Raw genomic sequence first — 22,660 nt, 5'->3', positions numbered from 1 at the left:
CGTGCCCCTGTGCCCCGTATGGACATGGCTTCTCTGCGTGGCTGGTAGCCTATGTCTGCCTCGCCACTCACTGAATGGATTTCGCAACACAACAAGTTCCTGTAAAAAAATTGATTGCAAATGTTTCCGACCCGCAGTGTAATTGTTCTGAACTGTGAGCTGAACCACGGGTTGAAATAATGGTTTCATTCTACACAACAGCTGAATTTTCACCCGATGCAGGGCTCTAACACACCTACACACACACACACCTTCACACACACACCTACACCTTCACACCTTCACACACACACACACACACACACACACACACACACACACACACACACACACACACACTTAATTGGTGTAATTGTTAAGTCTAACTCTCTCTTTCCATCAGTAACCTCCTGGCTAACTCCTTCAACTGTGACTGTCGTCTGGCCTGGCTTGGTGATTGGCTGAGAAGCAGAAAGATCGTCACGGGCAACCCTCGATGCCAGCGCCCCGCCTTCCTCAAAGAGATCCCACTACAGGACGTGGCACTGCCTGACTTCCGCTGTGAAGAGGGTGAGTTTGGGTCGAAACACACACACACTCTCTAGCACACACAGTTCTGCCTCACACTCTCTAGCACACACAGTTCTGCCTCACACTGTCTAGCACACACAGTTCTGCCTTGATGGGAGTTACGGGTTTCACTCATACAACTGCTTCAAGACATTTGGGACTGAAGACCGCAGATTGTAGCACAATATACAGAAAGAGATCTACCCCTTTTGAGTTGTCAAAGCATCTGGGGTTTTTTGTGGGGGGAGAGGGGGAAGCACTGTCCCTTAAAGATAGAGATAAGGATCTATTGATGGCCCTCATTGTGTGGGAGGTATGTTAGTGATCTATTGATGGCCCTCATTGTGTGGGAGGTATGTTAGTGATCTATTGTTGGCCCTCATTGTGTGGGAGGTATGTTAATGATCTATTGTTGGCCCTCATTGTGTGGGAGGTATGTTAATGATCTATTGTTGGCCCTCATTGTGTGGGAGGTATGTTAGTGAAATATTGTTGGCCCTCGTTGTGTGGGAGGTATGTTAGTGATCTATTGATGGCCCTCGTTGTGTGGGAGGTATGTTAGTGATTTATTGATGGCCCTCGTTGTGTGGGAAGTATGTTAGTGATCTATTGTTGGCCCTCGTTGTGTGGGAGGTAAGTTAGTGATTTATTGATGGCCCTCGTTGTGTGGGAAGTATGTTAGTGATCTATTGTTGGCCCTCGTTGTGTGGGAGGTAAGTTAGTGATTTATTGATGGCCCTCATTGTGTGGGAGGTATGTTAGTGATCTATTGATGGCCCTCATTGTGTGGGAGGTAAGTTAACCAGCTGGTACTGGACTGATAGAACATGCTTCACAATATCTCACTCCTCTTTCTTTCAAAGTCAAAAGGCGGTTGAACGTGACTCTAGGTATCAACTGTCTTTGTAAATGTATTTTATTATTTTGTTTACCAAGCGATTTCACCCTATGTCTCTGATCGATTCTTATGACACACACACACACACACACAAACACACCCTCAGCCGTACCTATGTCTCTGATCGATTCTTATGACACACACACACACACACACACACACAAACACACCCTCAGCCGTACCTATGTCTCTGATCGATTCTTATGACACACACACACACACACACACACACAAACACACCCTCAGCCGTACCTATGTCTCTGATCGATTCTTATGACACACACACACACACACAAACACACCCTCAGCCGTACCTATGTCTCTGATTGAATCTTATTTTTATGTTTTTATTTTACCTTTATTCTACTAGGCAAGTCAGTTAAGAACAAATTCTTATTTTCAATGACGGCCTAGGAACAGTGGGTTTGTGTGTATGTCACAGGGGCAGAACGACAGATTTGTACCTTGTCAGCTCGGCGATTCGAACTTGCAACCTTGCGGTTACTAGTCCAACGCTCTAACCACTAGGCTACCCTGCCGCCCCACGGCGGGGGTATGACACACAAACACACACATACACACACTCAGTCGTACCTATGTCTCCGATCGATTCTTATGACATACACACAAACACACACATAAACACACTCAGTCGTACCTATGTCTCTGATCGATTCTTATGACACACACACACACTCAGCACGTACCTATGCCTGAAGTCAATGCTGGCTGAGTGTTATTGAGCTGTTAGCTGTATTGATCAGTGAATCTGCTTCCTACTGAGAACGAATACTAGGTCTGTCTTTGTCTCTGCAGCTTTACACTATCATCTCTATCTAATCTCTCATTTAATATGTCATCTCTATCTAATCTCTCATTTAATATGTCATCTCTATCTAATCTCTCATTTAATATGTCATCTCTATCTAATCTCTCATTTAATATGTCATCTCTATCTAATCTCTCATTTAATATGTCATCTCTATCTAATCTCTCATTTAATATGTCATCTCTATCTAATCTCTCATTTAATATGTCATCTCTATCTAATCTCTCATTTAATATGTCATCTCTATCTAATCTCTCATTTAATATGTCATCTCTATCTAATCTCTCATTTAATATGTCATCTCTATCTAATCTCTTATTAAATATGTAATCTCTATCTAATCTCTCATGTAATGTCATCTCTATCTAATCTCTCATTTAATATGTAATCTCTATCTAATCTCTCATTTAATATGTCATCTCTATCTAATCTCTTATTAAATATGTAATCTCTATCTAATCTCTCATGTAATGTCATCTCTATCTAATCTCTCATTTAATATGTCATCTCTATCTAATCTCTCATTTAATATGTCATCTCTATCTAATCTCTCATTTAATATGTCATCTCTATCTAATCTCTCATTTAATATGTAATCTCTATCTAATCTCTCATTTAATATGTCATCTCTATCTAATCTCTCATTTAATATGTCATCTCTATCTAATCTCTCATTTAATATCAAATCTATCTAATCTCTCATTTAATATGTTCTCTCTATCTAATCTCTCATTTAAAATGTCATCTCTATCTAATCTCTCATTTAATATGTCATCTCTATCTCATCTCTCATTTAATATGTTCTTTCTATCTAATCTCTCATTTAATATGTAATCTCTATCTAATCTCTCATTTAATATGTCATCTCTATCTAATCTCTCATTTAATATGTCATCTCTATCTAATCTCTCATTTAATATGTCATCTCTATCTAATCTCTCATTTAATATGTCATCTCTATCTAATCTCTCATTTAATATGTCATCTCTATCTAATCTCTCATTTAATATGTAATCTCTATCTAATCTCTCATTTAATATGTCATCTCTATCTAATCTCTCATTTAATATGTCATCTCTATCTAATCTCTCATTTAATATGTCATCTCTATCTAATCTCTTATTAAATATGTAATCTCTATCTAATCTCTCATGTAATGTCATCTCTATCTAATCTCTCATTTAATATGTAATCTCTATCTAATCTCTCATTTAATATGTCATCTCTATCTAATCTCTTATTAAATATGTAATCTCTATCTAATCTCTCATGTAATGTCATCTCTATCTAATCTCTCATTTAATATGTCATCTCTATCTAATCTCTCATTTAATATGTCATCTCTATCTAATCTCTCATTTAATATGTCATCTCTATCTAATCTCTCATTTAATATGTAATCTCTATCTAATCTCTCATTTAATGTCATCTCTATCTAATCTCTCATTTAATATGTCATCTCTATCGAATCTCTCATTTAATATCAAATCTATCTAATCTCTCATTTAATATGTTCTCTCTATCTAATCTCTCATTTAAAATGTCATCTCTATCTAATCTCTCATTTAATATGTAATCTCTATCTAATCTCTCATTTAATATGTCATCTCTGTCTAATCTCTAATTTAAAACTTTCTCTCTATTTAATCTCTCATTTAATATGTCATCTCTATCTAATCTCTCATTTAATATGTAATCTCTATCTAATCTCTCATTTAAAATGTTCTCTCTGTCTAATCTCTCATTTAATATGTTCTCTCTATCTCTCATTTAATATGTTCTCTCTATATAACCTCTCATTTAATGTCATCTCTATCTCATCTCTCTGTTCTCTCTATCTAACCTCTCATTTAATATGTCATCTCTATCTAATCTCTCTGTTCTCTCTATCTAACTTCTCATTTAATATGTTCTCTCTATCTAACCTCTGTTTTTCTCTCTATTTAACCTCTCTGTTCTCTCTATCGAACCTCTCTGTTCTCTCTATCTAACCTCTCTGTTCTCTCTATTTAACCTCTCTGTTCTCTCTATTTAACCTCTCTTTTCCTCGTTTCCGCTATTCAATTTCTCTTGCTAGATGAATAATCAAACCTGCCTTCTCCCTCTGTCTCTCTCCAGGAGTGGAGGAGATGAGCTGTGTGCCCAGGCCTCAGTGTCCCAGTGAGTGTACATGTCTGGAGACTGTGGTACGCTGCAGTAACAATCACCTCCGTGCGCTGCCCAAAGGCATCCCCAGAAACGTCACTGAATTGTGAGTTCCTCCTCAGTACATCAAATATTTCAATCATAAGAATGTTTTATGATACAATCAGGTGGAATTTTATGGACATGAGCAGATCGTAGCAATGGACTTAACACAGAAGAAAGATGGAGAGAGGAGAAAGAAAGAAATAGAAAGAGAGAGAGAGAGAGAGAGGGAGAGAGAGAGAATAAACATTATAGTTCTTCTCTCAGACATTCCTCTCTACTCACAGAGGCCTCCAGGCCTAATACTGATGTCACTCCAACTACGATAGCCAAGAACTGTGTGTGTGTGTGTGTGTGTGTGTGTGTGTGTGTGTGTGTGTGTGTGTGAGAGAGAGATCCACAGCAGCAAGAGAACATTTTAATGAGCAGGTTTTGTTGGGATGGGTCTGGAGATAGATAGAGAGGGTTGGGGGGAGGTAGGGGGGGAGATAGTGGAGGGAAACGGGAGCTAGATAGAGAGGGGTGGGGGAGGGAGGGGAGGGAGGGAAGGGGGAGATAGATAGATACAGAGGGGTGGGGGAGGGAGGGAGGGAGGGAAGGGGGAGATAGATAGAGGGGAGGGGAGATAGATAAAGAGGGGTGAGGGAGGGAGGGGAGGGAAGGAGGAGATAGATAGAGAGGGGTGGGGGGAGGGAGATAGATAGATAGATAGATAGATAGATAGATAGATAGATAGATAGATAGATAGATAGATAGATTAGATAGATAGATAGATAGATAGATAGATAGATAGATAGATAGATAGATAGATAGATAGATAGATAGATAGATAGATAGATAGATAGATAGATAGATAGATAGATAGATAGATAGATAGATAGATAGAGAGGGGTAGGGGGAGAGAGGGAGATGGATAGAGAGAGTGGGGGAGATAGATAGAGAGGGGTGGGGGGAGGGAGATAGAGAGGGATGGGGGAGATAGATAGAGAGGGGTGGGGGAGGGAGGGGAGGGGGTAGGGAAGGAGGAGGATATATAGATGGGAGGGAGGGAGGGAGGGAGGGAGGGAGGGAGGGAGGGAGGGAGGGAGGGAGGGAGGGAGGGAGGGAGGGAGGGAGGGAGGGAGGGTAGTCATGGGAGGTGTAGGGGGAGGGAAGGAGGAGATGGATAGAGAGGGGTGGGTGGGGTGGGGGGGGTGGTGGGACAGTGTTACTATCTGACAGGGGTTGTTAGGGTTCGTGGTCTGGCCTTTCTCTCTCTGTGGCCTTAGAAAGACCTGGGCTCTGAATGCTGCCATTTTACACAAGTATTAAACTCTGAATATCTGTCTGTCTCTCCACAGGTATCTGGATGGGAACCAGTTTGGCATGGTGCCAAAAGAGCTTTCTTACTTTAAATACCTCCAGTTAGTGTGAGTGTGTCTACCTGGCCAACCTTGATGTTACCTGGTGTTATTTGGCAGTGTGTACCCTGTCCAATCAAAAAGCATCTTTTGACTGATGGGTAAAATAATATGTCACATGTTACTCTAAAAGAACAGTGGTCCACCCCTTGTGTCTCCATCGTAATCACTTCAAAAGTGTTTACCCTTGTAGGATGGCCAGAATTAGGGGGACTAATTCAATGGAGGCCAGAGAAAGAAAGGGGTAGAAACTCTGGGTAATATAATTGCGTCAGCTAGGCTGGATACTGTAGGAGAACTGTGGCTAACTGACAGGTACACTGTTGAACTTCTTTCTTCTCCAATCCGGAGGACATAAAACAAGCTTTTTATTTTCAATTCAGCTCTCAACAGAGCTCGGTGCTTACTATCAGATGTTACAAAATCCAACTTTTTAGACACAATGTTAACGATATGGTAGAGAAAGACCCCACTGAACAGTTCACATCATGAACAATCATATTTTTTTTGGTGAAATGTATTTTACAACATAAGGAATGACACTTCATGGGTGGTAGCCCTACAGTGTGTGATTTAACAGTGTGTTCTGTGTCCTTTTAGAGACCTTAGTAACAACAAGATCAACTCTCTCACCATCTCTTCATTCTCCAACATGAGTCAGCTCACCACACTGTAAGCACTGATCCGTTTACCTGTCCACCTGCCCACCTGTCCATCTGTCCACCTGTTTACCTGTCCACCTGTCCACCTGTCTACCTGTCTACCTGTCCACCTGTCCACCTGTCCACCTGTCCACCTGTTCACCTGTCCACCTGTCTACCTGTTTACCTGTCCACCTGTCCACCTGTCAACCTGTCCACAACTGTCCACCTGTCCACCTGTCTACCTGTCCACCTGTCTACCTGCTCACCTGTCCCACCTGTCCACCTGTCCACCTGTCTACCTGTTTACCTGTCCACCTGTCCACCTGTCCACCTGTCCACCTGTTCACCTGTCCACCTGTCCCCACCTGTCCACCTGTCCACCTGTCTACCTGTTTACCTGTCCACCTGTCCACCTGTCCACCTGTCCACAACTGTCCACCTGTCCACCTGTCTACCTGTCCACCTGTCTACCTGTCCACCTGTCCCACCTGTCCACCTGTCCACCTGTCTACCTGTTTACCTGTCCACCTGTCCACCTGTCCACCTGTCCACCTGTCCACACCTGTCCACCTGTCCACCTGTCCACCTGTCTACCTGTCCACCTGTCCACCTGTCCACCTGTCCACCTGTCCACACCTGTCCACCTGTCCACCTGTCTACCTGTCTACCTGTCCACCTGTCCACCTGTCCACCTGTCCACACCTGTCTACCTGTCCACCTGTCCACCTGTCCCCTCCTGTCCACCTGTCCACCTGTCTACCTGTCTACCTGTTTACCTGTCCACCTGTCCACCTGTCCACCTGTCCACCTGTCCACCTGTCCTCACCTGTCTACCTGTCCACACCTGTCCACCTGTCCACCTGTCCACCTATGAGCGCATTGAACACAACAAAACAACTCTGTAGTTTTCTAGGATGTGTTATAACAGAAGGGATATATGTTAAGGTGTACTGCCTGTTTCTTATCATTCTATGATCCTGAGTTATAACAGGAGGGATATATGTTAAGGTGTACTGCCATTCTTATATAACATTCTAGGATCCTGAGTTATAACAGGAGGGATATATGTTAAGGTGTACTGCCTGTTTCTTATCATTCTAGGATCCTGAGTTATAACAGGAGGGATATATGTTAAGGTGTACTGCCTGTTTCTTATCATTCTAGGATCCTGAGTTATAACAGGAGGGATATATGTTAATGTGTACTGCCTGTTTCTTATATAACATTCTAGGATCCTGAGTTATAACAGGAGGGATATATGTTAAGGTGTACTGCCTGTTTCTTATATAACATTCTAGGATCCTGAGTTATAACAGGAGGGATATATGTTAAGGTGTACTGCCTGTTTCTTATATAACATTCTAGGATCCTGAGTTATAACAGAAGGGATATATGTTAAGGTGTACTGCCTGTTTCTTATCATTCTAGGATCCTGAGTTATAACTCTCTGCGCTGCATTCCCAGTCTGGCCTTTGGTGGACTGCGCTCCCTTCGACTACTGTGAGCACATTCTCCTATCCTATCTGTGTGAGTGTGTATCCGTGTGTGTGTGTATCCGTGTGTGTGTGTGTATGTGTGTGTGTGTGTGTGTGTGTGTGTGTGTGTGTGTGTGTGTGTGTGTGTGTGTGTGTGTGTGTGTGTGTGTGTGTGTGTGTGTCAAGTCTCAAGCCAAGGTTACTTCTCAGGAAGCTAATGCAAATATTCAAGCCTCATGCTAAGCTTACTTATCAAGGAGCTAATGCAGTCTCCAAGCCAAGGTTACTTATCAGGGAGCTAATGCAGTCTCCAAGCCAAGGTTACTTATCAGGGAGCTAATGCAGTCTCCAAGCCAAGGTTACTTATCAGGGAGCTAATGCAGTCTCCAAGCCAAGGTTACTTATCAGGGAGCTAATGCAGTCTCCAAGCCAAGGTTACTTATCAGGGAGCTAATGCAGTCTCCAAGCCAAGGTTACTTATCGTTGAGCTAATGCAGTCTCCAAGCCAAGGTTACTTATCAGGGAGCTAATGCAGTCTCCAAGCCAAGGTTACTTATCAGGGAGCTAATGCAGTCTCCAAGCCAAGGTTACTTATCAAGGAGCTAATGCAGTCTCCAAGCCAAGGTTACTTATCAGGGAGCTAATGCAGTCTCCAAGCCAAGGTTACTTATCAAGGAGCTAATGCAGTCTCCAAGCCAAGGTTACTTATCAGGGAGCTAATGCAGTCTCCAAGCCAAGGTTACTTATCAGGGAGCTAATGCAGTCTCCAAGCCAAGGTTACTTATCAGGGAGCTAATGCAGTCTCCAAGCCAAGGTTACTTATCGTTGAGCTAATGCAGTCTCCAAGCCAAGGTTACTTATCAAGGAGCTAATGCAGTCTCCAAGCCAAGGTTACTTATCAGGGAGCTAATGCAGTCTCCAAGCCAAGGTTACTTATCAGGGAGCTAATGCAGTCTCCAAGCCAAGGTTACTTATCAGGGAGCTAATGCAGTCTCCAAGCCAAGGTTACTTATCAGGGAGCTAATGCAGTCTCCAAGCCAAGGTTACTTATCAGGGAGCTAATGCAGTCTCCAAGCCAAGGTTACTTATCAGGGAGCTAATGCAGTCTCCAAGCCAAGGTTACTTATCAGGGAGCTAATGCAGTCTCCAAGCCAAGGTTACTTATCAGGGAGCTAATGCAGTCTCCAAGCCAAGGTTACTTATCAGGGAGCTAATGCAGTCTCCAAGCCAAGGTTACTTATCAGGGAGCTAATGCAGTCTCCAAGCCAAGGTTACTTATCAGGGAGCTAATGCAGTCTCCAAGCCAAGGTTACTTATCAGGGAGCTAATGCAGTCTCCAAGCCAAGGTTACTTATCAAGGAGCTAATGCAGTCTCCAAGCCAAGGTTACTTATCAGGGAGCTAATGCAGTCTCCAAGCCAAGGTTACTTATCAGGGAGCTAATGCAGTCTCCAAGCCAAGGTTACTTATCGTTGAGCTAATGCAGTCTCCAAGCCAAGGTTACTTATCAGGGAGCTAACGCAGTCATCAAGTATTTAAGCCTCAAGCCAAGGTTACTTATCAGGAAGTTAACTCAGTCTTCAAGCCTCAAGCCAAGGTTACTTCTCAGGAAATTAACTCAGTCTTCAAGCCTCAAGCCAAGGTTACTTATCAGGAAGTTAACTCAGTCTTCAAGCCTCAAGCCAGGATACTTATCATGCGAGTGCGGTTCAGCAACAGACTTGTCAGACTTCCATGTGTTTTACCAGGCAGTCTTTCACTCACGTGCCATATAAGTCTGCTTCATTTGTAATTATGTTAGTATGACGAAGCCCACTCACACAGACATGAACACACACAGACCCCCTCTGTCTAGGACTCTGCTGTCTCAGATGAACTGGAGTCAGAATGGAAACAGAAAACTGTCTTTACTGCTGGTCTGATCACTCAAATCCCTGCTATATAATGTCCCCTGTAACCTCGTTCTTTGTTTTTTACCGGGAGGAGGGATCGAGGGGTGTAGACAGAAAGTGTCTCAGGCCAGACGTTTAATAGTTCTAACTGTTAGACTCTAAAAGGGGTTCAGAGTTCAAAGTTGGTTTTTGTCTCCCCTTCACAGAAAGCACACTGAGGTGCAAAAAGTTTCATAACACACACACACACACCCCTTCGACTTTACAGTCTAGTAAAAAAAAATGGAAGAATCATTAACGGAATCATCAAACAGACTAGGGGTCTGTCGTGTGTGTGTGTGTGTGTGTGTGTGTGTGTGTGTGTGTGTGTGTGTGTGTGTGTGTGTGTGTGTGTGTGTGTGTGTGTGTGTGTGTGTGTGTGTCTGTTTGCGTCTGCATGTATGATGATTATTGTGGTTTTGTTTGAGGTAAGCCTCCTGCTGGGTATTAGGTGTGTGTGCGTGTGAAGGGAGTGTGTCGAGACAGCACCAGGGTGTGGCCAAAAAAGTGAAGGGTGAGAAAGTTTAAAAAAGAAGAAAAAAAAGAAAGAAAGGTTGAGGAGAGTTAAACTGTGGTCAACAAAGGGTTTAGAAATAGAGTGAGAGAGTTAAAGGGGAGTTAGAGAAAGGATAGGGCTGTGACAGTTAAACTGTGGTCAACAAAGGGTTTAGAAATAGAGTGAGAGAGTTAAAGGGGAGGTAGAGAAAGGAGAGGGCTGTGACAGTTAAACTGTGGTCAACAAAGGGTTTAGAAATAGAGTGAGAGAGTTAAAGGGGAGTTAGAGAAAGGAGAGGGATGTGACAGTTAAACTGTGGTCAACAAAGGGTTTAGAAATAGAGTGAGAGAGTTAAAGGGGAGGTAGAGAAAGGAGAGGGCTGTGACAGTTAAACTGTGGTCAACAAAGGGTTTAGAAATAGAGTGAGAGAGTTAAAGGGGAGGTAGAGAAAGGAGAGGGCTGTGAGAGTTAAACTGTGGTCAACAAAGGGTTTAGAAATAGAGTGAGAGAGTTAAAGGGGAGGTAGAGAAAGGAGAGGGCTGTGACAGTTAAACTGTGGTCAACAAAGGGTTTAGAAATAGAGTGAGAGAGTTAAAGGGGAGTTAGAGAAAGGAGAGGGCTGTGACAGTTAAACTGTGGTCAACAAAGGGTTTAGAAATAGAGTGAGAGAGTTAAAGGGGAGTTAGAGAAAGGAGAGGGCTGTGACAGTTAAACTGTGGTCAACAAAGGGTTTAGAAATAGAGTGAGAGAGTTAAAGGGGAGGTAGAGAAAGGAGAGGGCTGTGACAGTTAAACTGTGGTCAACAAAGGGTTTAGAAATAGAGTGAGAGAGTTAAAGGGGAGGTAGAGAAAGGAGAGGGCTGTGACAGTTAAACTGTGGTCAACAAAGGGTTTAGAAATAGAGTGAGAGAGTTAAAGGGGAGTTAGAGAAAGGAGAGGGCTGTGACAGTTAAACTGTGGTCAACAAAGGGTTTAGAAATAGAGTGAGAGAGTTAAAGGGGAGGTAGAGAAAGGAGAGGGCTGTGACAGTTAAACTGTGGTCAACAAAGGGTTTAGAAATAGAGTGAGAGAGTTAAAGGGGAGGTAGAGAAAGGAGAGGGCTGTGACAGCAGTGTGTTACTAACCAGCATGTTTCTCTAACAGAGACTCCCTGGCTCCTCCCTTCTTCTAGCTCTCTCTCTGAGTCATTGCTACTGGCCAACTGCCCACTGTAAAATCTTCTCCTGCCTATACCCTTAGCCCTGACCCCCTTCCTTGGTAAGGGGTGTCCAGTCAGCAGGGGCTGTAACGTATGAGGGTTAGAATGGATACATTAAGGAGTGTCCAGTCAGCAGGGGCTGTAGTGTATGAAGGTTAGACTAGGGGTCTGTCATGTATGTGGTGTGCGTGTGTGTGTGTGTGTGTGTGTGTGTATCGGTAAGCCCAGTGGCTCATCACCCAATCACCTCGATGAAAGACGAGGAAGGAAGCAGCTCTGCACTCTGACAGACCCCCCCCCCCCCATCACACCCGCACAACAGACAGCAGAGCTCAAACTCCCCCTTCCCATACTCAAAGACCCTTCATCACACCCCCACAACAGCCAGCAGAGCTCAAACTCCCCCTTCCCATACTCAAAGACCCCTCTCACGCCTCCACAACAGACAACAGAGCTCAAACTCCCCCTTCCCATACTCAAAGACCCTTCATCACAACCCCACAACAGACAGCAGAGCTCAAACTCCCCCTTCCCATACTCAAAGACCCCCTCTCACATCCCCACAACAGACAGCAGAGCTCAAACTCCCCCTTCCCACACTCAAAGACCCACCGTCCCCTTTAGCTCACAGAGCCCTACCACCCTGTCTGGGAATCACAGCCTAGGTACTCTGCTCAGTTCAGTAACTTAACACCAGCCACCCTGGATTCCACTGCAGCCCTGTGTCTGTCTCTTCCAGCCAGCTCTGAGCCCCAGATAACAGACAACCTTTCCCCTGCCCAGACCTGCTGCAGAGAGACAGACAGACAGTAAAACTGCAGCAGTCACTAGAGAGACAACTGTAGAGGGGAGGGGAGCTCTCTCCATGCCCTCCGCTTCCCCTGTAGACCTCAGGGCCACTACGTGCAACATAAGGACCCGGCATTGTCTGACTAGAGAAACATATGAACAAATCTAGTGGATATGCTTCAGTGAGATCGAAACAATCGACTTTATAAAACATTTTGGAACAGAATGGTGGGAGCAGATCTAGTTGAGGTATTTCTGTGTTCACCTCCCACTCTGTCTGTCATCTCAAAGGTCTCTCCATGGCAACGAGATCTCCGAGCTTCCTGACGGCATCTTCAGTGATGTGGCCTCTCTGTCTCACCTGTGAGTACACACACGCACACTCGCACGCACACGCACGCACGGACACACACACATGAGCTTGCTCAATAAACACAAACAGACACACATGGGTACAGTAATACCAATCCGCACATGAATACACCTTTCACACACTCAAAGAAGTGAACACAAGCAACTATTCCTCAGACACATAAACATCTTGTCTGTTGTCCTTCCTTTACTGTACCACCCACTTTCTGAAGTCTAGCCTCACACACAGAGGTGGTCTGGTCTGCTAGTGTGTGTGCCAGGGGGAGGGTGGCTAACAGTAGCCCCATCTGTAGAGCTGTTTGGTGGGCTTCACAGCCACCGAACTCCCCTAGTCAGTCACAGAGCTGTGGTTAATGTTACACACAGACCCCTCCACTGTCTCATCTCCACACACCATGTAGGTTTACTAACATTCCTTGCGGTCTGTGGTCTGTGAAGGGAGTGTTTGGGAATATATATATATGTGTGTGTGTGTGTGTGTGTGTGTGTGTGTGTGTGTGTGTGTGTGTGTGTGTGTGTGTGTGTGTGTGTGTGTGTGTGTGTGTGTGTGTGTGTGTGTGTGTGTGTGTGTGTGTGTGTGTGTGTGTGTGTGTGTGTGTGTGTGTGTGTGTGTGTGTGTGTGACTCTGGGAGGTTGAAGTAGGGCTTTACTCCCAGTGGCGTCCAGGTTGTCTGTCATGTCAAAGCCATCGTCTGTAAATCAATAGGCCTACCCATCTCAGGAGAACAGAGGGCAAGGGAGGGAGAGAGAGGGATGGAGAATGAGAGAGAGTTGTGAGAGAAGAGGAAATGGGAGAAGAGAGTGCAGTGAAGAGAAGAAGGAGAGAGCAATGTGAGGGGTATATAAGGGAGGATAGGAAGAAGAAAGCAGGGAATACAGAGGAAGGAGCAGAGAGGTCTAGAGGTATCTCTTAAGAAGAGAGAGGAGAGATATTACCGGGAGGTAAAGAACATTCATATAAAATACGGTACTGGGGGATGAGGTACAGAGAAAGATCTAGAGAAGTCAGTGGGGGATGAGGTACAGAGAAAGATCTAGAGAAGTCAGTGGGGGATGAGGTACAGAGAAAGATCTAGAGAAGTCAGTGGGGGATGAGGTACAGAGAAAGATCTAGAGAAGTCAGTGGGGGATGAGGTACAGAGTAAGATCTAGAGAAGTCAGTGGGGGATGAGGTACAGAGAAAGATCTAGAGAAGTCAGTGGGGGGGGGGGGGGCTGAGATAAAGAGAAAGATCTAGAGAAGTTGGGGGGATGAGGTACAGAGAAAGATCTAGAGAAGTCAGTGGGGGATGAGGTACAGAGAAAGATCTAGAGAAGTCAGTGGGGGATGAGGTACAGAGAAAGATCTAGAGAAGTCAGTGGGGGATGAGGTACAGAGAGAAATCTAGAGAAGTCAGTGGGGGATGACATAAAGAGTAAGATCTAGAGAAGTCAGTGGGGGATGAGGTAAAGAGAAAGATCTAGAGAAGTCAGTGGGGGATGAGGTACAGAGAAAGATCTAGAGAAGTCAGTGGGGGATGAGGTACAGAGAAAAATCTAGAGAAGTCAGTGGGGGATGAGATTAAGAGTAAGATCTAGAGAAGTCAGTGGGGGATGAGATAAAGAGTAAGATCTAGAGAAGTCAGTGGGGGATGAGGTACAGAGAAAGATCTATAGAAGTCAGTGGGGGATGAGGTACAGAGAAAGATCTAGAGAAGTCAGTGGGGGATGAGGTACAGAGAAAGATCTAGAGAAGTCAGTGGGGGATGAGGTACAGAGAAAGATCTAGAGAAGTCAGTGGGGGATGAGATAAAGAGTGAGATCTAGAGAAGTCAGTGGGGGATGAGATAAAGAGTAAGATCTAGAGAAGTCAGTGGGGGATGAGGTACAGAGAAAGATCTAGAGAAGTCAGTGGGGGATGAGGTACAGAGAAAGATCTAGAGAAGTCAGTGGGGGATGAGGTACAGAGAAAGATCTAGAGAAGTCAGTGGGGGATGAGGTACAAAGAAAAATCTAGAGAAGTCAGTGGGGGATGAAATAAAGAGTAAGATATAGAGAAGTCAGTGGGGGATGACGTACAGAGAAAGATCTAGAGAAGTCAGTGGGGGATGAGATAAAGAGTAAGATCTAGAGAAGTCAGTGGGGGATGAGGTACAGAGAAAGATCTAGAGAAGTCAGTGGGGATGAGGTACAGAGAAAAATCTAGAGAAGTCAGTGGGGGATGAGATAAAGAGTAAGATCTAGAGAAGTCAGTGGGGGATGAGGTACAGAGAAAGATCTAGAGAAGTCAGTGGGGGATGAGGTACAGAGAAAGATCTAGAGAAGTCAGTGGGGGATGAGGTACAGAGAAAAATCTAGAGAAGTCAGTGGGGGATGAGATAAAGAGTAAGATCTAGAGAAGTCAGTGGGGGATGAGATAAAGAGTAAGATCTAGAGAAGTCAGTGGGGGATGAGGTACAGAGAAAGATCTAGAGAAGTCAGTGGGGGATGAGGTACAGAGAAAGATCTAGAGAAGTCAGTGGGGGATGAGGTACAGAGAAAAATCTAGAGAAGTCAGTGGGGGATGAGATAAAGAGTAAGATCTAGAGAAGTCAGTGGGGGATGAGATAAAGAGTAAGATCTAGAGAAGTCAGTGGGGGATGAGGTACAGAGAAAGATCTAGAGAAGTCAGTGGGGGATGAGGTACAGAGAAAGATCTAGAGAAGTCAGTGGGGGATGAGGTACAGAGAAAAATCTAGAGAAGTCAGTGGGGGATGAGATAAAGAGTAAGATCTAGAGAAGTCAGTGGGGGATGAGATAAAGAGTAAGATCTAGAGAAGTCAGTGGGGGATGAGGTACAGAGAAAGATCTAGAGAAGTCAGTGGGGGATGAGGTACAGAGAAAGATCTAGAGAAGTCAGTGGGGGATGAGGTACAGAGAAAGATCTAGAGAAGTCAGTGGGGGATGAGGTACAAAGAAAAATCTAGAGAAGTCAGTGGGGGATGAGATAAAGAGTAAGATATAGAGAAGTCAGTGGGGAATGAGGTACAGAGAAAGATCTAGAGAAGTCAGTGGGGGATGAGATAAAGAGTAAGATCTAGAGAAGTCAGTGGGGGATGAGGTACAGAGAAAGATCTAGAGAAGTCAGTGGGGGATGAGGTACAGAGAAAAATCTAGAGAAGTCAGTGGGGGATGAGATAAAGAGTAAGATCTAGAGAAGTCAGTGGGGGATGAGGTACAGAGAAAGATCTAGAGAAGTCAGTGGGGGATGAGGTACAGAGAAAGATCTAGAGAAGTCAGTGGGGGATGAGGTACAGAGAAAAATCTAGAGAAGTCAGTGGGGGATGAGATAAAGAGTAAGATCTAGAGAAGTCAGTGGGGGATGAGGTACAGAGAAAGATCTAGAGAAGTCAGTGGGGGATGAGGTACAGAGAAAGATCTAGAGAAGTCAGTGGGGGATGAGGTACAGAGAAAAATCTAGAGAAGTCAGTGGGGGGTGAGATAAAGAGTAAGATCTAGAGAAGTCAGTGGGGGATGAGATAAAGAGTAAGATCTAGAGAAGTCAGTGGGGGATGAGGTACAGAGAAAGATCTAGAGAAGTCAGTGGGGGATGAGGTACAGAGAAAGATCTAGAGAAGTCAGTGGGGGATGAGGTACAGAGAAAGATCTAGAGAAGTCAGTGGGGGATGAGGTACAAAGAAAAATCTAGAGAAGTCAGTGGGGGATGAGATAAAGAGTAAGATATAGAGAAGTCAGTGGGGGATGAGGTACAGAGAAAGATCTAGAGAAGTCAGTGGGGGATGAGATAAAGAGTAAGATCTAGAGAAGTCAGTGGGGGATGAGGTACAGAGAAAGATCTAGAGAAGTCAGTGGGGGATGAGGTACAGAGAAAAATCTAGAGAAGTCAGTGGGGGATGAGATAAAGAGTAAGATCTAGAGAAGTCAGTGGGGGATGAGGTACAGAGAAAGATCTAGAGAAGTCAGTGGGGGATGAGGTACAGAGAAAGATCTAGAGAAGTCAGTTGGGGATGAGGTACAGAGAAAAATCTAGAGAAGTCAGTGGGGGATGAGATAAAGAGTAAGATCTAGAGAAGTCAGTGGGGGATGAGATAAAGAGTAAGATCTAGAGAAGTCAGTGGGGGATGAGGTACAGAGAAAGATCTAGAGAAGTCAGTGGGGGATGAGGTACAGAGAAAGATCTAGAGAAGTCAGTGGGGGATGAGGTACAGAGAAAGATCTAGAGAAGTCAGTGGGGGATGAGGTACAAAGAAAAATCTAGAGAAGTCAGTGGGGGATGAGATAAAGAGTAAGATCTAGAGAAGTCAGTGGGGGATGAGGTACAGAGAAAGATCTAGAGAAGTCAGTGGGGGATGAGGTACAGAGAAAGATCTAGAGAAGTCAGTGGGGGATGAGATAAAGAGTAAGATCTAGAGAAGTCAGTGGGGGATGAGATAAAGAGTAAGATCTAGAGAAGTCAGTGGGGGATGAGGTACAGAGAAAGATCTAGAGAAGTCAGTGGGGGATGAGATAAAGAGTAAGATCTAGAGAAGTCAGTGGGGGATGAGGTACAGAGAAAGATCTAGAGAAGTCAGTGGGGGATGAGGTACAGAGTAAGATCTAGAGAAGTCAGTGGGGGATGAGGTACAGAGAAAGATCTAGAGAAGTCAGTGGGGGATGAGGTACAGAGAAAGATCTAGAAAAGTCAGTGGGGGATGAGATAAAGAGTAAGATCTAGAGAAGTCAGTGGGGGATGAGGTACAGAGAAAGATCTAGAGAAGTCAGTGGGGGATGAGGTACAGAGAAATATCTAGAGAAGTCAGTGGGGGATGAGATAAAGAGTAAGATCTAGAGAAGTCAGTGGGGGATGAGGTACAGAGAAAGATCTAGAGAAGTCAGTGGGGGATGAGGTACAGAGAAAGATCTAGAGAAGTCAGTGGGGGATGAGATAAAGAGTAAGATCTAGAGAAGTCAGTGGGGGATGAGATAAAGAGTAAGATCTAGAGAAGTCAGTGGGGGATGAGGTACAGAGAAAGATCTAGAGAAGTCAGTGGGGGATGAGGTACAGAGAAAGATCTAGAGAAGTCAGTGGGGGATGAGGTACAGAGAAAGATCTAGAGAAGTCAGTGGGGGATGAGGTACAAAGAAAAATCTAGAGAAGTCAGTGGGGGATGAGATAAAGAGTAAGATCTAGAGAAGTCAGTGGGGGATGAGATAAAGAGTAAGATCTAGAGAAGTCAGTGGGGGATGAGGTACAGAGAAAGATCTAGAGAAGTCAGTGGGGGATGAGGTACAGAGAAAGATCTAGAGAAGTCAGTGGGGGATGAGATAAAGAGTAAGATCTAGAGAAGTCAGTGGGGGATGAGATAAAGAGTAAGATCTAGAGAAGTCAGTGGGGGATGAGGTACAGAGAAAGATCTAGAGAAGTCAGTGGGGGATGAGGTACAGAGAAAGATCTAGAGAAGTCAGTGGGGGATGAGGTACAAAGAAAAATCTAGAGAAGTCAGTGGGGGATGAGATAAAGAGTAAGATCTAGAGAAGTCAGTGGGGGATGAGGTACAGAGAAAGATCTAGAGAAGTCAGTGGGGGATGAGATAAAGAGTAAGATCTAGAGAAGTCAGTGGGGGATGAGGTACAGAGAAAGATCTAGAGAAGTCAGTGGGGGATGAGGTACAGAGAAAAATCTAGAGAAGTCAGTGGGGGATGAGATAAAGAGTAAGATCTAGAGAAGTCAGTGGGGGATGAGGTACAGAGAAAGATCTAGAGAAGTCAGTGGGGGATGAGGTACAGAGAAAGATCTAGAGAAGTCAGTGGGGGATGAGGTACAGAGAAAAATCTAGAGAAGTCAGTGGGGGATGAGATAAAGAGTAAGATCTAGAGAAGTCAGTGGGGGATGAGATAAAGAGTAAGATCTAGAGAAGTCAGTGGGGGATGAGGTACAGAGAAAGATCTAGAGAAGTCAGTGGGGGATGAGGTACAGAGAAAGATCTAGAGAAGTCAGTGGGGGATGAGGTACAGAGAAAGATCTAGAGAAGTCAGTGGGGGATGAGGTACAAAGAAAAATCTAGAGAAGTCAGTGGGGGATGAGATAAAGAGTAAGATCTAGAGAAGTCAGTGGGGGATGAGATAAAGAGTAAGATCTAGAGAAGTCAGTGGGGGATGAGGTACAGAGAAAGATCTAGAGAAGTCAGTGGGGGATGAGATAAAGAGTAAGATCTAGAGAAGTCAGTGGGGGATGAGGTACAGAGAAAGATCTAGAGAAGTCAGTGGGGGATGAGGTACAGAGTAAGATCTAGAGAAGTCAGTGGGGGATGAGGTACAGAGAAAGATCTAGAGAAGTCAGTGGGGGATGAGGTACAGAGAAAGATCTAGAAAAGTCAGTGGGGGATGAGATAAAGAGTAAGATCTAGAGAAGTCAGTGGGGGATGAGGTACAGAGAAAGATCTAGAGAAGTCAGTGGGGGATGAGGTACAGAGAAATATCTAGAGAAGTCAGTGGGGGATGAGATAAAGAGTAAGATCTAGAGAAGTCAGTGGGGGATGAGGTACAGAGAAAGATCTAGAGAACTCAGTGGGGGATGAGGTACAGAGAAAGATCTAGAGAAGTCAGTGGGGGATGAGGTACAGAGAAAGATCTAGAGAAGTCAGTGGGGGATGAGGTACAGAGAAAAATCTAGAGAAGTCAGTGGGGGATGAGATAAAGAGTAAGATCTAGAGAAGTCAGTGGGGGATGAGGTACAGAGAAAGATCTAGAGAAGTCAGTGGGGGATGAGGTACAGAGAAAGATCTAGAGAAGTCAGTGGGGGATGAGGTACAGAGAAAAATCTAGAGAAGTCAGTGGGGGATGAGATAAAGAGTAAGATCTAGAGAAGTCAGTGGGGGATGAGATAAAGAGTAAGATCTAGAGAAGTCAGTGGGGGATGAGGTACAGAGAAAGATCTAGAGAAGTCAGTGGGGGATGAGGTACAGAGAAAGATCTAGAGAAGTCAGTGGGGGATGAGGTACAGAGAAAGATCTAGAGAGGCCAGTGGGGGATGAGGTACAGAGAAAAATCTAGAGAAGTCAGTGGGGGATGAGATAAAGAGTAAGATCTAGAGAAGTCAGTGGGGGATGAGGTACAGAGAAAGATCTAGAGAAGTCAGTGGGGGATGAGGTACAGAGAAAGATCTAGAGAAGTCAGTGGGGGATGAGGTACAGAGAAAAATCTAGAGAAGTCAGTGGGGGATGAGATAAAGAGTAAGATCTAGAGAAGTCAGTGGGGGATGAGATAAAGAGTAAGATCTAGAGAAGTCAGTGGGGGATGAGGTACAGAGAAAGATCTAGAGAAGTCAGTGGGGAATGAGCTACAGATAAAGATCTAGAGAAGTCAGTGGGGGATGAGGTACAGAGAAAGATCTAGAGAAGTCAGTGGGGGATGAGGTACAAAGAAAAATCTAGAGAAGTCAGTGGGGGATGAGATAAAGAGTAAGATCTAGAGAAGTCAGTGGGGGATGAGGTACAGAGAAAGATCTAGAGAAGTCAGTGGGGGATGAGATAAAGAGTAAGATCTAGAGAAGTCAGTGGGGGATGAGGTACAGAGAAAGATCTAGAGAAGTCAGTGGGGGATGAGGTACAGAGAAAAATCTAGAGAAGTCAGTGGGGGATGAGATAAAGAGTAAGATCTAGAGAAGTCAGTGGGGGATGAGGTACAGAGAAAGATCTAGAGAAGTCAGTGGGGGATGAGGTACAGAGAAAGATCTAGAGAAGTCAGTGGGGGATGAGGTACAGAGAAAAATCTAGAGAAGTCAGTGGGGGATGAGATAAAGAGTAAGATCTAGAGAAGTCAGTGGGGGATGAGATAAAGAGTAAGATCTAGAGAAGTCAGTGGGGGATGAGGTACAGAGAAAGATCTAGAGAAGTCAGTGGGGGATGAGGTACAGAGAAAGATCTAGAGAAGTCAGTGGGGGATGAGATACAGAGAAAGATCTAGAGAAGTCAGTGGGGGATGAGGTACAAAGAAAAATCTAGAGAAGTCAGTGGGGGATGAGATAAAGAGTAAGATCTAGAGAAGTCAGTGGGGGATGAGGTACAGAGAAAGATCTAGAGAAGTCAGTGGGGGATGAGGTACAGAGAAAGATCTAGAGAAGTCAGTGGGGGATGAGATAAAAAGTAAGATCTAGAGAAGTCAGTGGGGGATGAGGTACAGAGAAAGATCTAGAGAAGTCAGTGGGGGAGGAGGTACAGAGAAAGATCTAGAGAAGTCAGTGGGGGATGAGGTACAAAGAAAAACCTAGAGAAGTCAGTGGGGGATGAGATAAAGAGTAAGATCTAGAGAAGTCAGTGGGGGATGAGGTACAGAGAAAGATCTAGAGAAGTCAGTGGGGGATGAGGTACAGATAAAGATCTAGAGAAGTCAGTGGGGGATGAGGTACAGAGAAAGATCTAGAGAAGTCAGTGGGGGATGAGGTACAAAGAAAAATTTAGAGTAGTCAGTGGGGGATGAGATAAAGAGTAAGATCTAGAGAAGTCAGTGGGGGATGAGGTACAGAGAAAGATCTAGAGAAGTCAGTGGGGGATGAGATAAAGAGTAAGATCTAGAGAAGTCAGTGGGGGATGAGGTACAGAGAAAGATCTAGAGAAGTCAGTGGGGGATGAGGTACAGAGAAAGATCTAGAGAAGTCAGTGGGGGATGAGGTACAGAGAAAGATCTAGAGAAGTCAGTGGGTGATGAGGTACAGAGAAAAATCTAGAGAAGTCAGTGGGGGATGAGATAAAGAGTAAGATCTAGAGAAGTCAGTGGGGGATGAGATAAAGAGTAAGATCTAGAGAAGTCAGTGGGGGATGAGGTACAGAGAAAGATCTAGAGAAGTCAGTGGGGAATGAGCTACAGATAAAGATCTAGAGAAGTCAGTGGGGGATGAGGTACAGAGAAAGATCTAGAGAAGTCAGTGGGGGATGAGGTACAAAGAAAAATCTAGAGAAGTCAGTGGGGGATGAGATAAAGAGTAAGATCTAGAGAAGTCAGTGGGGGATGAGGTACAGAGAAAGATCTAGAGAAGTCAGTGGGGGATGAGGTACAGAGAAAGATCTAGAGAAGTCAGTGGGGGATGAGGTACAGAGAAAAATCTAGAGAGGCCAGTGGGGGATGAGGTACAGAGAAAAATCTAGAGAAGTCAGTGGGGGATGAGATAAAGAGTAAGATCTAGAGAAGTCAGTGGGGGATGAGGTACAGAGAAAGATCTAGAGAAGTCAGTGGGGGATGAGGTACAGAGAAAGATCTAGAGAAGTCAGTGGGGGATGAGGTACAGAGAAAAATCTAGAGAAGTCAGTGGGGGATGAGGTACAGAGAAAGATCTAGAGAAGTCAGTGGGGGATGAGGTACAAAGAAAAATCTAGAGAAGTCAGTGGGGGATGAGATAAAGAGTAAGATCTAGAGAAGTCAGTGGGGGATGAGGTACAGAGAAAGATCTAGAGAAGTCAGTGGGGGATGAGGTACAGAGAAAGATCTAGAGAAGTCAGTGGGGGATGAGGTACAGAGAAAAATCTAGAGAAGTCAGTGGGGGATGAGATAAAGAGTAAGATCTAGAGAAGTCAGTGGGGGATGAGATAAAGAGTAAGATCTAGAGAAGTCAGTGGGGGATGAGGTACAGAGAAAGATCTAGAGAAGTCAGTGGGGGATGAGGTACAGAGTAAGATCTAGAGAAGTCAGTGGGGGATGAGGTACAGAGAAAGATCTAGAGAAGTCAGTGGGGGATGAGGTACAGAGAAAGATCTAGAGAAGTCAGTGGGGGATGAGGTACAAAGAAAAATCTAGAGAAGTCAGTGGGGGATGAGATAAAGAGTAAGATCTAGAGAAGTCAGTGGGGGATGAGGTACAGAGAAAGATCTAGAGAAGTCAGTGGGGGATGAGATAAAGAGTAAGATCTAGAGAAGTCAGTGGGGGATGAGGTACAGAGAAAGAT

At 44.5% G+C, this 22,660-nt stretch overlaps 1 protein-coding gene across 1 annotated transcript in view; it reads left to right on the top strand.

The window, feature by feature from the left end:
- Positions 1-22,660, top strand: part of LOC110499533 (slit homolog 1 protein) — a 188,317-nt gene that overhangs the window by 142,688 nt on the left and 22,969 nt on the right. The window contains exons 20-25 of the mRNA XM_036956210.2: positions 383-549; positions 4,395-4,527; positions 5,804-5,872; positions 6,464-6,535; positions 7,936-8,007; positions 12,686-12,757. Coding sequence (XP_036812105.2) covers positions 383-549; positions 4,395-4,527; positions 5,804-5,872; positions 6,464-6,535; positions 7,936-8,007; positions 12,686-12,757 — 585 coding nt within the window. The remainder of the gene's footprint in view (positions 1-382; positions 550-4,394; positions 4,528-5,803; positions 5,873-6,463; positions 6,536-7,935; positions 8,008-12,685; positions 12,758-22,660) is intronic.

This window comes from Oncorhynchus mykiss, chromosome 20 (assembly GCF_057628025.1).
Source record: "Oncorhynchus mykiss isolate SJ-2025 chromosome 20, ASM5762802v1, whole genome shotgun sequence".
NCBI classification, from domain to species: domain Eukaryota; kingdom Metazoa; phylum Chordata; class Actinopteri; order Salmoniformes; family Salmonidae; genus Oncorhynchus; species Oncorhynchus mykiss.
This window is presented reverse-complemented; position numbering and strand designations above follow the sequence as displayed.